The 15,495-nt window shown below is 43.9% G+C and overlaps 1 protein-coding gene and 1 pseudogene across 1 annotated transcript; one reads left to right on the top strand and one right to left on the bottom strand.

The window, feature by feature from the left end:
• Positions 1-1,244: 1,244 nt before the first annotated feature.
• LOC147983476 (uncharacterized) lies at positions 1,245-5,097 on the top strand. Its single transcript, XM_087540742.1, has 6 exons — positions 1,245-2,199; positions 3,061-3,439; positions 3,687-3,855; positions 3,956-4,039; positions 4,554-4,816; positions 4,929-5,097. The coding sequence occupies exons 1-6, from the start codon at positions 1,245-1,247 to the stop codon at positions 5,095-5,097; spliced, it is 2,019 nt and encodes a 672-aa protein (XP_087396868.1).
• A 509-nt stretch (positions 5,098-5,606) lies between these two features.
• Positions 5,607-8,935, bottom strand: LOC147983475 (protein FAR1-RELATED SEQUENCE 5-like; annotated as a pseudogene).
• Positions 8,936-15,495: the final 6,560 nt, after the last annotated feature.

Below are 15,495 nucleotides of genomic sequence, written 5' to 3'. Positions count from 1 at the left end.
ATTGCGGGTAACTGAATTTTTCTGTTTTAGTATACATATCATTGTCATATTGTTTTTAGGAAACACTACCATTTTTTTAGAGTAGGCAATTCACTTTGAAAGAGCAAGCAAGGTAATGTATCTTTTTGGGCAAGTGACATACATATTTTTTCAAGTATGCCCAAGTAGTTATCAGACTTAATCGAACCTTCTCCCGTTTGCCATGCACACAGTTGGATAATGTTCACAGGAAGGATTTGTTTTGTTCTTGTATTTAATAGTAGCTTCTGTAGTACATTTTTTAGCTCTTTTTTTTGTTTGAGCAATTTACATGTTGAAAAGTAGCAAATTTACACAACAACACAAGCAACTTATGTTCTGGAAACTAGCAACTTGCATACTAGTTCTTCATTTTTTGTTGATTACAGTATCAACTAATAGTAGGCAACAGGGGGGAAGTGGCATAATGGTTGCAGGAATTTTCAGACTATTAGTAGTACTATTTCCCTTCATTTTTCTCAGGTCTTTTTTGGTATGGGAGTGCCAGAATTGTTGTCACTCATAGTTTTTTTTAATCTTCTTTGGCTATAAAACCACCAGCTCAAGACGGAGTTTTCCCGGTGTGCGGATGATAGCTAGTTTGGCAGTATGGACCACATCACCAAATTTGTTGCCGCAAGATTGCCCGAGTCATATGACAAATCAGTAAGTTTATCTAGCACTTGTTTTTTCCTCTCACTGTTGTTCCCCTTTTTATCGCCATTTGTACATTCAACCATTTTTTCAGAATCTTCAATAGAAGATATGTACTTATCATGTTCTCTACCATCCACTTTTATGTTTTACAGAAGCAAAAGAAGCTCACAGAGTTGGTGCACGACATGTGTTCTGTAATTTCACATGCAGTTGGGAAGCTCGTGACTGGAGTTGGGAAGATAGATGATGATGAATGGGGTACAAAGGAGGCAAATCCTACTACTGCGGAGACAAGCAGGCGGCAGTCTAACAGAAGGGGCAAGCGAGTACCAGCCAGAAGAGACAGCTTACCAAGTGAGGAGGAGTCGTTTAATTCTGACAGCGACGACAGCGAGGCAGCCGACAGTGAAAGTGAGGGAGATGGCAGGGATGAAGGTAGTGATGAAAGCGACACCGATGGCAGTTCAGACAGCGATGACGGTCATGATGGATCAAGTGGAGTTCAGGGGAAATCAAGTAGCCAGGGAGCACGACAAACGGTTGATCACCACGAGGGGGCAAGTGCTGAGATGGGAGGTAAAGACGGAACTGAGGGGAACGAGGACAATGATGATGATGAAGAAGAAGAGGACGACAAAAAAGAAGATGACGAAGGAAAGGATGACGATGACGATGAAGAAGGCGATGGGGATGACAAAGACAAGGAAGATGATGGGCAGGGGAAGCAGGATGAAGATGATGAGGATGACAGTGGAGGTGGCAACGGTGGTTCAGGTAGCAATGGTGGCTCCGATCGGGACGGGGATCCCGCAGCTGAAAATGCAAGCAGCGATGATGATGAACAATGCACACTGCAATTTCTGATTGAAAAGAAGAGGGACAGAAAGGCAAAAGGATTGGATGAGGCAGATAGGATATCTATCAGAGACCTTGTGATGATAGAATTCAAAACTGCTGTTTCCCCAAAACCACGCTTCCCTATTTTTGAAGTGAAAGAAATGTTGGATATTGATGACATATCCATGGCAACCGAAGCGAGGAGGATGTTCAAAGAGTTGTTGAGGGGGGAAGATTTGGATATGGTCTTCACATTCAACCCCAAGCAAATATGCCCAAAGGCGACTCGGCAGAAAATAATGAGAGAACTTGGTGCTCTAAATGAACCTACAGAACAGAAGACTGCTTGTCGAAACCAACTACCACCACTCCCGCCATCAAAGAAGATGAAGAAAACTGTTAGTTTTGTATTGGAGCCATCTGTGATGAATGAAACAGCAATTCATCCGCAGGCATATCATGCCGAAAATCCCGGTTACGGCCAAGGGGGGAAGTCAAGGCAGTCAGCCATGAAAAAATTTGGTCCTCCCCAGCAGCAACAACATGCATTTTCTGAAACAAAAGAGGCAATCCATGGGAATGCCAAAACACAGGTGGTAAAGAGTACACCATCAAGCTCAACAGCACCCCCGTGCAGCAAAGTTGGAGATGAGGCAGTACCTACAGGAGTAGATTCAAAGCATTTGGGTAATTTTCATTCCCAATGTCAAGCAAGTGGATCACATATTCTGGCAACTCAGTCTAAGGAGGAAGCAAGACCAGCTGTTTTTCAGGCAAGTTCTGCAGAGGAAACACTGGACCCCACAAAAGTAAGGCCAGTTCAACTCAAGAAGGGACCCACAGTGCTAGTAAGCATAGGAAACCACAGCAGAACACAACCACTAGGTGACTTAAATGGTCAAGTGCCTCCTCTGTCTCGGGGAAATGTGATGCAGTCAGCCAATGGTATCCAGAGGGCCAAGGTGCAAGACTTCAACGCATCACCCGAGGCTGCGCCATTAAATCATGCAGGACACAAAAAGGAGAAAGAGAACATCCCTCCGGTGTCATGTACGGAGATGAATAGGATACAAGACCTGCCCGAAGCTATAACCATGGGAAAAAGTCCGGAACAAAGTTGCTAAGAGCCCTAGGGAAATTGCCTGCCTGCTCAACTGTACTTGCCCAACCTGAGGCCACAAGTGTTCCAGAAGCAGTAGAAGCAACTGGCCAGGGGAACACTTCCCATTTCTCTCATGTGGAGGAGATGTACCATGAATTCATGTGTGTTAGTGGGAAGACAACCAATGCACTAGAAATCAATGTTCTAGATGTGAGTGAGCTGTTTGCAAGGTGTGTTGATCCAAACAGCAAGAATGCCCAATCCAACTCCACAAATCACAGCTCAGCGAATAAAGATAAACAACATTTTGAGCAAAGGGAAACCGAAAGATCAAATGACTTTTTCAGTCTGCCCAGCACCAAGTTTCGATCTAGGCATAGATGATTTGCACACAAGATCTGCAGACAACACAACACATCAACATGTTGGGTTAAGCACATTTACAGAGCATGAGTTCAAGGAACTCCCAGTACATAACCAGCCAATCATCGATATAACCGATGATGATTATCTGTTGGACGGTGAAGGCATGGACGAACCGTGTGTTCAAGCAGAAGGAAATGCGTACCAAACACCTGAAAAAAGTTCCAACCAAGGAGAAGTGGGGTCAGGCAGCAAGGTTTACAGCAGTAGTAGTTCAGGAGAGATGCATCCACATCAATTCGAGAGAAGGATTATCAAGCCACCTCCTTGCAAGAGGTCACCTTTCATTGACTATAATGAGAAGAAAGTCTACATGTCCAAACCCGAAGCAAATAGATTGTATGCATCAGTTATTTTGCATGGAAGAATTAATGAAGAAGAGTCACCAGATGTGGATACCAGGTATGACAGTATATCACACTTTCCCCCAGGCAAGGTCTGTCATGTTATCCAGGCAATTCAAACTGTGTTTACAAGCAAGCCATTTATAGAATCAGGCAACTTGGCTTAGTGTGAAATTCTTATTTTTTGAAGTAGTTTATCCTTTGATATGCCCATGCCCCTATGTGTTTTCCCTGAGTTGAAATGGTGGTAGGCAATTTATGGAATGATTTTGTGAGCTGAATGCCTCTTTTTTCTTCCCATGCAGCGTAAGGGTAATTGAATATGGCAAATACTTTGTCACGGTGAGGGAGCTCGCAAACTCAATGAAGAAGGAAGGTTTTGTCTTGAGCCATGTAATGGAAGTTGGTATACAGAATATAATGATGAACTTGCCACCAGACTCAAAGAAGCTCGTGATGCCCGTCAGGTTCTCGGTAAGAAAACGCGAACCAACTAATAGTGTAGTTTTGCGTTTTTTTCTTTTTCTTTTTTTCATAAAAGGTCATGCTCATGTCTGTATTTTTTTTACATCAGGTTCAGATGCTAAACATGGAATTGAACGACAAGGAGCTCATTTCCCAGTTCAAGAAGTCGAATCGCTTGGACCGTAAAGACATGGTAAGTTAATGGTTCCTTTACTTTTTACCAATGCATTTTTATATATGACTTTTTATGCTAAAACTTTTGCTCACACAAATGTAAATATTTCTTAGGGGGTGGGGGTGGGTTGTGTGGTGGGAAAATTGACTACACTCATGAAAATTGCTTCTATGTGCCAAGTTGCTTGCATTTTTTGCACAACTTGCCTGTGCATTTTTGGCTGGTTGCTTACACAAGTAGATAAGTTGCCTATGCATCTTCTGTTTTTACCAAATTACTCACACTAGTACAAAACTGGCATGTGCATTTTTGCATCTTCTTAATTGCTTTTATGTGGCAAGTTGCTTACATTTTTTGCACAAATTGCCAGTGCATTTTTGGCTGGTTGCTCACACAAGCAGATAATGCATTTTCTGTTTTTGTCAAGTTACTCACACTAGCACAAAACTGGCATGTGCATTTTTTGCTTCTTCAGTCCAGTTTCTAGTATTGTATTTTTTTCTACTAACCCAATTTTTGTTTTTTCTAACAGATTATGTTCCCAGTGTTAGAGAACATCGACAAGACAAAACCTAAAACAGGCAATCATTACTGGATTTTTAACGTGAACATAAGGGATCGACGTTTTGAAACTCTTGATTCTTGGAGGACGCTCAAAAACAAGTCTTTAGATGTTTGCGCAAGGAAGATGGTTGCAAGTTTTCGGTCTCTATGGGAAGAGCATTACGCCAGTTCCCGCGTCTCGCTGGATGAGTTTGGGCTTACCAACATGGACGTTCCAAAACAAAATAATGAGTAAGCATCCACTTCTTTTTCACATATTAACTATGGTCTTGTTCAGTTTTTTACAAGCGACACAATGCTACATGGAGTAAGCATCCAGTTCTTTTTTCAATTTTTTGTTTAGGTTCGACTGTGGTGTTTTTGCTCTGACGATAGCAAACGGTTGGGAGGCAAGGGCTGTTCCAAATTTCACAGCTGAGGATATTCCAAGCATCAGGAAACAATTGACTAACACGTGGGTTGACAACGCCAACAACAATGATCCATGGAAAACCATACTCAAGTTAGCATAGGTCAGTTTTTTCTCCCCCCACGCAACATCCATGTAAAATGCATGTGTTGTTTCTTTTTGCTCTTTTGTGAATTTTGGAGTGTCGGGGGAGGAGTTGCCTGTATAACAACTTGGACCAGGCAATTCTATTGCATAAACAGGCAATTTAAGCTTTATTTTGAGGCAAGTTATTCAGAAGAACCCATATAAAGACAAATGAAAGACAAATAGTATGATCATTACATAACCAGGGAATTGTTGCATTTTATAGCATTGCAGAATCTTATGTATGTAAGTTTTCGACTATTATGGGGAGGGCAAGGGTGTTTGCGGGGCAATTCAAATCACACAACAGGCAACTCAAAACTTATAACCAGGCAACTCAAAACTTATAACCAGGCAAGTCAGCCACAAGAAACTGTAAACCATAAATAATAGTTTAGGATGTTCAAACATACAGACCCACAAATAGTTTAACTCATCAATGCCATTCGACACATCTTTTTCAGCCATCTGGTCACTGTGTGACCATTACACCAATCTGGTCGGGCAGCTTGCACCATTGTGGTTAAAAGAACCACAATAGTTGCACTTGTTCTTTCTCTTCGGATGCAGCTCAAGTGCTGATTGAATTCTTTTTGACTTTGCCCTCCCTTTTGTTGTTGATTTTGGAGGGTCTCTAGGAATTGTAGGGCCAAGTGTGGTAGCAGGTCTTCCAAACTGTGGTTCAACCATCGTAGTACCTTATGCGGCTGCAACAGCTGCATGTAGAGATGCCATACTGAGCGGCTGGTGCGCATATCCACCAGGAGCTTGCGCAGTACGAGATGAAATTGCATTGGCATTTTCTTGTTGTGTTGTTGAAGACTCTGGATGCTGCCTAATCCAGCCATCCAGTGTTGCTGTTGATGCAGACAATGGTGCCAGTCCAGGACCAGCCATATAGGTTGTGTTTGCTACGTTAGGCCCCCACGGTGGTTGTATAGCCCCCATAGTTTGTGGTGTAGGCCAAATTGCTGGTCTAGGACCCATAGGAGGTCACGCAGGCCCTCTTGCTAGTGTCGTATCCATCAAAAGTTGTGGCGCAGCTCCTCTTAGCGCTTGCACAGGCCTTGTCATTGTTGAGCCCCTTGAAAGGTGCGGCGCTGCTCCACTGTTCAGTGGCACATATCCTGACAGTTGTTGTACAGGCCAGCAGCCTTGTGTGGGAGGGCTCATAGGTAGTGATACAGCCCTTTTTTGCATCGCTGCACCCCCGAATGCTGTCTGTTGGTGTCCATCCTCACTCATAGAGTTGCCAGTTAGGTTTGGTGCGTTTTTTCTCCGCGTTGCAGAAGCAGGTCGCTGCTGCCTAGGTCCAGAAGAGGTTTGTGCATGTTCATCAGGACGCATCGCAGGGCCACTAGTTGCCTAAGTGTTTCTTGGTGGTGGCGCAAAAGCAGGTCTCTGCTGCCCAGGTCCAGAAGGGGCTTGTAAAGGCCCTCCAGGACGCACCGCAGGGCCACCAGTTGCCTGAGAGTTACTCGGTTGTGGTGCAGAACCATCAGCTGATGGTGGAGGACCATCAGAGGGCCCACTTGTTGGTGCTGCCGGTTTCTTCTTCTTTGACATGTTGAGATTTTTGATTTCATGACGCGCACCACGCATATGTTTCTTTACAATATCCGTCGCAGCATCTGACGCACTAGCAACCCGGGCAAGACTACCAAAATCCATCATCAAATTTGCATGCCTGAGTTCCTTTTTCGATTGTGGTGGCATCTCATCAGGTTGCTCTTCGACAGCAGGGGGTGCGTTGGGAATTGCCATAGGTGTCCACCTTCTAAGTATGTACTGCGCTGGGATTCATCAACACCAAGTTGGTTGAAAACTTTCAATATATGGCAGCAAAGCATGCCATCCCTCTCAATCTTGCAGCAGTCACATCTGTAGTCTCCAGCACTAGCTTCCACCGTGACAAAATAGCCCCTAGAACCATATTTGGCAACCCACTCTTGATTGGGGTAAACCTCATACAAGTTTTCACCATGTGGTCGCACATTGTACCTTGTAGTCAACTGAAACTCATCACGAAACTTCTTGTACAAGTCCCTAGTATACGAACCGTACGCCTGCTTCTCTATTGGGTAAGATGACCACATTTCAGTCTGTAAATGTCCTGTCCTGTAGTCTTTTGAACCCTCCCGGACTAGTATATGTGTTTGAATTTTCTGATATTGCTTCACAAAGTTCAAAATGGACATGTGTGGGTTCACATATCGCTTAAGGACAGCGTTGAACCCCTCGCTGCGTTGAGTTGACTGCAAGAAAGGGAAGAATTGATGCTTGAAGTAGCAGGGCACCCATGTCTCTCTGTACTTGTATAGATTCTCGAAGTGGGAGTCAGTCATAGCCTCATACTTCATCATCAGCTCACACCACCTTGCCTCAAATTCTTCCGGCGTCAAGCTGAAGTCAACACAGTTGTTGAAATCTTTGGACAAGCCAGGGTTTCGCCCCAGCAATGCTCCAAGCTTTTCTTGTGCTTTTTTCATAATATGCCAGCGGCAACAGCGGTGCACACTTGTAGGAAAGATCTTTTTAATTGACTGTGCCATTGCGATGTCTTGGTCGGTCATGATGTTGGTGGGTGCTACATTATGCATTGCCTCAAGGAAGGTCTGGAATAGCCAATCAAAGCTCGATGCCAACTCTTGCCTAACAAAGCCACAACCCAACATGAACGACTGCCCATGCCTGTTAATCCCAATGAATGGTGCAAAGGGCATGTTGTACATGTTAGTCATATACGTTGTGTCAAAGGAGATACAATCATGATAAGATTCCACATACGCCTTCCTTGCTGCACCATCGACCCAGAAAATATTCTCAACCCTGTCTTCCTCATCATATTTTATCTTGTAAAAAAAATCTGGATCCTCTCTCTGCTGATCTTTAAAGTAAGCAACTGTCTCTATCATATCCCCTTCTTTTGTATCATCCTTGTTCAAGAGCGTCTTGAGGTTTGTAATGTGTTTAGTGCCATAAGGTACAATGAGTTATGTCCCATAGAAATCTGACATGATGTGCATCATACGACCTGTTGACATGAAGTCACAATGGTGGTCAATCCTTGTTCTACACAAAAACAGTGCCAAAAATAGTTTCTTTTCTGTTTTTAGCAAGGCAACTCAAATGCAAAGTTTGGGCAATTCATGAAGCTATACAAGCAACTACAACCATATGCCCCAGGCAACACATGAGCAAAATACACAAAACAAACCAGGGGGTAACTATGCATTTAGCGAGCAATACAAATTTCAATAATAGGCAAGTTGACCCTATCCAGAAACAAGTACTATTGTACATTTTAGCTACAAAGAGACTAACCATAGGCAAGTTCACATTCAACACCAAATTTGTTTTATAAAAAAACTAGGCAAGCAAGAAACTTTGCATTGAGCAACAAACAGGTAAACATTAGGCAACTCCAGCATCCAGAAACAAATCAGGCAATTTATTTCTTTTTTCTACTGTTGTAAGCAATTTAGTGGCACTATCAAGCAACTAAGGCATTTGTTTGAAGCAAATCAGTGACATGGTTCAAGCAAAAACAGGCACTTGTTGATAGGCTAAGAAACACACAACCAGTAGGCATGTGCAGGTTCTTAAAGTTAGAAGATAGGGGGAGGTGGGTGTGGTTCAATACCTGTAGTTAAATTGCAGTTATGAAGATGAGTAAGGAAGGCCCTTTCTTCCGGCGGGATCCCTTGGTGTGATCGCAAATATTTAGTCAAACATGGCTTGTCAACCAACGGGTGGTTGTGCTCGCTAACAAAGTAGATCACTTCCCATCTGCCATCTATGACCTTCACAATCATCTTAGCTTTGCAACCAGTTTGCACGATTTTATCTCTTTTTCGTTTCTTCTTCCTCTTTTTGCCTTTACTATCATCATCAAGAAAGACAATAGCCTCATCTTCATTATCATTTTTTTCTTGCTCAACAATGTCATCTAGCACGGGAATCTTTTCTGCCCCTCCGTCATCAACATCAGGCTTCCGAAACTTGTTGCAAACAAACTGTTGTTTTATCAACTCCCCTGTTTTGAGATCCTTCCTTGAACTATTCATTTTGATTGAAAACCCCATTTGCAAGGAATATGCATTGTAATGCACCTTGGCATCTTCCAAAGTGTCGAACCTCATGCCCACGTAAGGCTCCTTGGGCTGTGACCAAGCTTCATCATCATTTTCAGCACCCAAACCATTACCAACAGTGCCACCGGTATCACCTGCAGCACCTGTGCCATCAAGGGTATGAGCATCACTCCCAGTTGTTATAGCTGCAGGTACTTGTGTACTGCCCGGAGCACGCCCCCCATGACTTGACTGCCCATCTGTCTCCATTGCTTCTGTAGCAGCACCATCGACTCTTTGGATGATAGGGGGATTAGGTGATTCCGCCACAAATTCTGCATTTCCAGCACCATGTTGTGTACAGTACAATGGATCATCATTATTTTCAGCTGATTCTTCATTCAGATCAATCATTGTCAACCTGTTTTATTTATTGAGAATATGGGAAAAAGTAAAGCAAGTCAGTAGAGGGATGGAAGCAAGTAGCACAGTAAATACAGGCAAGCCAATAGCTCACCCACCCACCAAAGCAATTTTTATGTTGTTGAGGCAAGCTAGTACCACACTAAACTCAGGCAAGCAAACAACACAGCAACGCAAGCACACCAGATTCACAAGATAGCAGTTGAACAACCAGGCAATTCAAAGTGCACTATCAGGCAACCCAAACCATATAATCAGGCAAGTCAAACTATATATGTCAGGCAATATATTAATTTCAGGATATGCATGGAGCTTGCCTGAATGAACCATGTTTGTACATATAAACATAACATAGGCTTTTTGTTTTTTGTGTTTCATAATATATTTTCTTATTTTGTTTTTCTTTAAACGCAGGCAACATTTGATTTTGGGGAAGCAAGCATACTGCCATAGAAGTGCTACTTTGAAGTGTCTTCAGAATGGAATTCACTCCCAATTCAGAGAGATTAGAGCATGTTTAGTGTTAGGAAAAACTTAAGTTAGAATTACGGGCATGATTGCTCTTTTATATTCAGACTATTTCTGCTTTCATTACTTACGTTTGTGTGTTAGAAAGAACTTAAGTTGACATTTTTAGGTTTTATCTTTTACAGCAGCAAGTTTGTGTGTCTTTGGATATGCTCAGTATGTTTTGAAGTAATGTTTTCGCAGCTGAGATAGTTGTTGGTATATGGATTTTTTTTGTTGGCTTTTTCCTTCTTTTGCAGGATGAAATACTAATAATTTTGCAACTGTATCCTGGCAACTTTCCAACTTTTCTTGGATCATGGTGAAGGATATGATACAACAAAGGTAAATTGTACTACGCAACTGTCTCTTTGTTTTTTAGTTGCAATTTCAGTTACATTTATTTCTTCTAGTGTGTTTTCACTATCATAACCAAGGAATAATGGAAACAAATGTTCAAGAGGAATCTTTTTCTAGTTTCTTCAAGAGTTGCCTTGACATCATTATGCTGTTTTGCTTAATCCTATTTTTGTAAGTTGCTCCAATAAGCCATATTGATGTCAGTATTCATTGTCTTATAAGTTTCAAAAGTGTTCATGTTTTGCCATGGCATAAGTTTTCAAAGTTTTGTGCAGACATATACTTAGTTGCCTCATTATAGCACTGTTTTTGCTCAAACAGAATGTTTATTTTTGCACTATTTTAAGCAATTAATAGAACCGGAACACGTCAGAAAGATCATGATCTGTTTGTTTCTCATCCTCTTATAAGTGCTCAGTTGTTTTTCTTGCTCAAGGCATTATATTTTCCTATTTTTTTGTCAGCATTTACTACCAGCACTTGCCTATATATTTATAAATGTGTTCATATGCAACATATTTGCAAATTGATTTTGAAAACTGGGAAGAAATATGATGCTTAACATCAAACTAAATTTGCCCAAATCACGGGGCTGAAACTTGCCCAAACAGCAGACTAAACATGCTTAACATCACATTTTTTTACACAATGTTTTGCACATCTGAAGCCTTGTACAAATCATGGGGAAAGAGGAGGGGGATCTGGAAGATGAGCCAAATCTAACCTTTTTGCCTTGTTTTTTTGCCTTTTTGCAAGGCAATCAGGAACCAGGTGCCTAGAGAAGAAACATCAATGGAGCCGCCATTGGAGGGCTGTGAAGGTTTTCTTGGATCTGGAAGTGGTGAGGGGAAGGGGCGTGCTATCCTTCTTTGCTTGGGAGAGAAGAAGATGGGGCTGGGGGTTAGGTGAGGAGAAAGGAGGAAGGAGAAAAGAAGATGCGCAGGGGTGGGGGAGGGATCGGGCAAAGGGGAGGACCAGGTGTTTTGCCCGCTCGATGGGTGGCTGCGGGAATCGGGAGTGGGGGGCAGGTACTTTCCTATCCTGGACAGGGGGGACAGAAAATTACCTTTTCTGGGTGGCTGCCAGGAAACGCTAGGGAGCACCCGGCTGCTCCCTAGACGCGTCCATATATCAATCTTTATGTCTCGACTATTTCGAGACTCCTCGTCATGTCCGTGATCATATCCGGGACTCCGAACTACCTTCGGTACATCAAAACACATAAACTCATAATATAACCATCATCGAACTTTAAGCATGCGGACCCTACGGGTTCGAGAACTATGTAGACATGACCGAGACATGTCTCCGGTCAATAACCAATAGCGGAACCTGGATGCTCATATTGGCTCCTACATATTCTACGAAGATCTTTATCGGTCAAACCACATAACAACATACATTGTTCCCTTTGTCATCGGTATCTTCATACCTAGTTCAATCTCGTTACTGGCAAGTCTCTTTACTTGTTATGTAATACATCATCCCGCAACTAACTCATTAGTTGCAATGCTTGCAAGGCTTATAGTGATGTGCATTACCGAGTGGGCCTAGAGATACCTCTCCGACAATCGGAGTGACAAATCCTAATCTCGAAATACGCCAACCCAACAAGTACCTTCGGAGACACCTGTAGAGCACCTTTATAATCACCCAGTTACGTTGTGACGTTTGGTAGCACACAAAGTGTTCCTCCGGTAAACGGGTTGCATAATCTCATAGTCATAGGAACATGTATAAGTCATGAAGAAAGCAATAGTAGAATACTAAACGATCGAGTGCTAAGCTAACGGAATGGGTCAAGTCAATCACATCATTCTCCTAATGATGTGATCCCGTTAATCAAATGACAACTCATGTCAATGGTTGGGAAACATAACCATCTTTGATCAACGAGCTAGTCAAGTAGAGGCATACTAGTGACACTTTGTTTGTTTATGTATTCACACAAGTATTATGTTTTCGGTTAATACAATTCTAGCATGAATAATAAACATTTATCATGATATAAGGAAATAAATAATAACTTTATTATTGCCTCTAGGGCATATTTCCTTCAGTGTCGGGCTAGCGCGAGATAGAGCCTCCAACGGCACAAGAGCGATGACGACAGCTTAGTCGGTGCACGAGACCTCGCCAAATGGTTGGGGTTGTAAGACAGGCTTGCTAGCTTCAATGGGGATGCCAAGAGGGGAGATCTCATTAAAGTGGCTACGGTTGTGAGGAATAAATACTATGGACAACACTATGCGTCGCCAAATGAAGCACGGATTGGATCGATCGCCTCCATAGTCGTTGAATAGTGCGTGCGTTGTCCGATCTCTGCCTCATCCGTCACTTAGTTCTACCCCAACCATTTGCAACATGGCTTGTATTGTGCTTGAGGGTTTCAACATGAGCGATGTTGCGCCATGTCCAAGGCGTTTTCTATTGTTGCAAAGTGGCCAATGTTGCAGCCACAAAAAATACTCTCTGATGCTGGCCTCTGTCTAGACAGAGTTGTGCCGACCACGACGTATGTTGCAAACTTCTGCAACATGGCCTACATTGAAGTCGTTGCCAAGGTTCCATCCATCATAACATCCTTCATGTTGTAGTCGCTACATCTTCCTCGTTGCAATTGTCGCCAAGGTTCTCGCCATTGCAATATATTCCATGTTGCAATCGTCGCCAATGTTCCAACCATCGCAACATCTTCCATGTTGCAGCCGAGAGATCCCTCGCAACACAACTATGAATGGTGCACCCAGGACTTGTAGCATCCTCGCATCGTCTTGCAACAATGGTGGCATTGCTGAGAAAAGAGCCACCCCCCCCCCCCACACACACACACACAAACACAAAAAAGTAGCCATATCGAGTCGTGTAGAAACGTGTGACGAGCTCTGTCTGGCCAAGTGGGAGAGAGCAGGAGGGAGCTTCTTCATCATCGACGATTGTGGGAGAGCTACATGGTTGTTGAAACTTTCGTCCACTTTGAGATGATTGGGTAATGTCCGTCGATTGTTGGTCTTCTTCGTCTAGCAGTTGACTGTACTGAATCAAAAATATTGTTGGAGCTAATTCACGGTGGAGGTTTTTTAGCAAGTGATGCACAAGTAACATACGAGCCAATAAGGCAAAGCACATGCCAAATGTATTAGTTTATTACATAAGAGGAATCTTGGATCCATCTAAAAGGCCAGCACAATGCATCGGCCAGTTGATCTTTGCCAAACATCAATCGGGTTACGAGTCACTGGATCTGACCCCACGTAGTGGTTGGGTCAGGCTACCACCAGCACAACACGAACGATGTTGTGGCCGCCCATCACAATATGGACAACCTTGTGGTTGCCATTGCAACATTTCCCATGTTGCGGTCATCATCATTGCACGAGACACGCATCGATGTGCATGAACCACATACTATGTCGCAACCCCGTGATGTGCCTAAGGCACCAACGACGTTGCAACCCAGCGATGTGCTTGAAGCCCCAGCAATGTTACAACCCTCGAGCCCTTTTCGCTGCACCGACCATGTTGCCCCTCCCCCTCCCCCGGCGGTTGCGCTTGCAACTTCATCGAGAAAGCCAGTTGCAATGTTGGATGCAATCGTTGTCTTGCAGCATTGACTGTCAGGTCGCAGCACCAACGAGCGCTTCTCCTTGGTCATGTCCTAGAAAGATCTTTTGCCATGTCGCGCCGCTTCTGCAACACCGACGTGTGATGGCAACCTCGCAACATGGCAACTGCCCCTCAAAGCAATATCGTCTATCTAAGGTAGGCTTGCAGTCCTGCGCTGCATTGCAACATCTGCTTGCCGATGCTGGATGGTTGTGGGGTATGCGCGAGCGCGAGCTGCCAGAGTAGTAAGAGAAAAGAATAGGTAGGGGACGAGATCCAAGGAGAAAAGAGGTTGGGCGAAGAGGAAAAACAAAGGGTCGACGGGTGGTTGTGCTCGATGTTGGGGATAAGGTACATGGGGGAAGCGATGTGTGGGCCCCGCGAGGGACACGCGGCGACCGCTCTAGTCGGCAAATCGCTCGGTGTGATCAGTGGTTGTTTGTTAATGTTTCCCATGGTCGACGCTACCATCAACGCATTGATCTTCGGAAAGGATCGTTCGTGTTGCTGGCTATCGGCTCTGTCCCCATGTGCATTCCACTGCCACCATCGCAACACAGATGATGTTGCGGTTGCCCATTGCAACATGAACGACATTGGGTCACCCATTGCAACATAGGCGACACTGTGGTCGCCCATTCACTTCGTAGTCGCTCATTGCAACACAAATAGCGTTGTGGTCGTCCATTGCAACACAGACGGCGTTGCAGTCGCTCATTACTAACACGAACGACGTTGTGGTCGCCCAATTCAATATGAACGATGTTGCGAACCTACCGCTCTTTGCAGCAGTGCTACCTCTACCCATGTCTTACAACTTATTTGGTAAAAAGAGGAGAGGAGAGAGGGGTCGACAGCCTTCGAAGCTTCCGGGAGGAGGATGGAAAGAAAGGGAGCAAGCCTGAGGGTGAGGTTCATTTGGGAAAGACAAATGCTTACCGGAGGATAAGGATGATGATGGATACAGAGAGGATCAGTGTGTGCGGATGGTTGATGAGACACAGATAAGTGTGTGCGGATGGTTGATGAGACACGTGTGTGGGTGGTTGGGCGGTGGGTGAAGCCACCGATGCGTGCACTCTATGTCGCATGACTAAAACAAATCCAACAACTTCCTACGTCATTGGCGTAAACGACACGATCAGTGGGTGGATTTTAACCCCTTTCTCAAAAAGATATAAAAGAATTTCAGAAAATGTCATACACAAATTGCACAATCCTCCCACATAATTTTGAGATTTCCAGGTGCTCCCGCACCTCCCGTGCTACGATGATACAGGACCTCGTCGTCCGTTGGATCAAAGATCCGATGGTCATAGGAAGAGCTGGCTCAAACTTGCAGAAAACCCCTCGAAGAGTCTCGTAATTTTGCGCAGGCCTAGAGGCTTCATCAACAGTAACCGTTG

Source organism: Triticum urartu, chromosome 2A, assembly GCF_056163025.1.
Source record: "Triticum urartu cultivar PI428250 chromosome 2A, HENAU_Tu73, whole genome shotgun sequence".
NCBI lineage: Eukaryota > Viridiplantae > Streptophyta > Magnoliopsida > Poales > Poaceae > Triticum > Triticum urartu.
This window is presented reverse-complemented; position numbering and strand designations above follow the sequence as displayed.

What these genes read in the sequence shown, in the direction of transcription:
- LOC147983476 (XM_087540742.1), top strand. Translation starts at nt 1,245, where the DNA reads ATGGGAGGTAAAGACGGAACTGAGGGGAACGAGGACAATGATGATGAT. An exon ending in AGTAGATTCAAAGCATTTGG is followed by an intron (nt 2,200 to 3,060) that starts GTAATTTTCATT and finishes GCACATTTACAG; the next exon opens with AGCATGAGTTCAAGGAACTC. An exon ending in GCTTGGACCGTAAAGACATG is followed by an intron (nt 4,040 to 4,553) that starts GTAAGTTAATGG and finishes TTTTTCTAACAG; the next exon opens with ATTATGTTCCCAGTGTTAGA.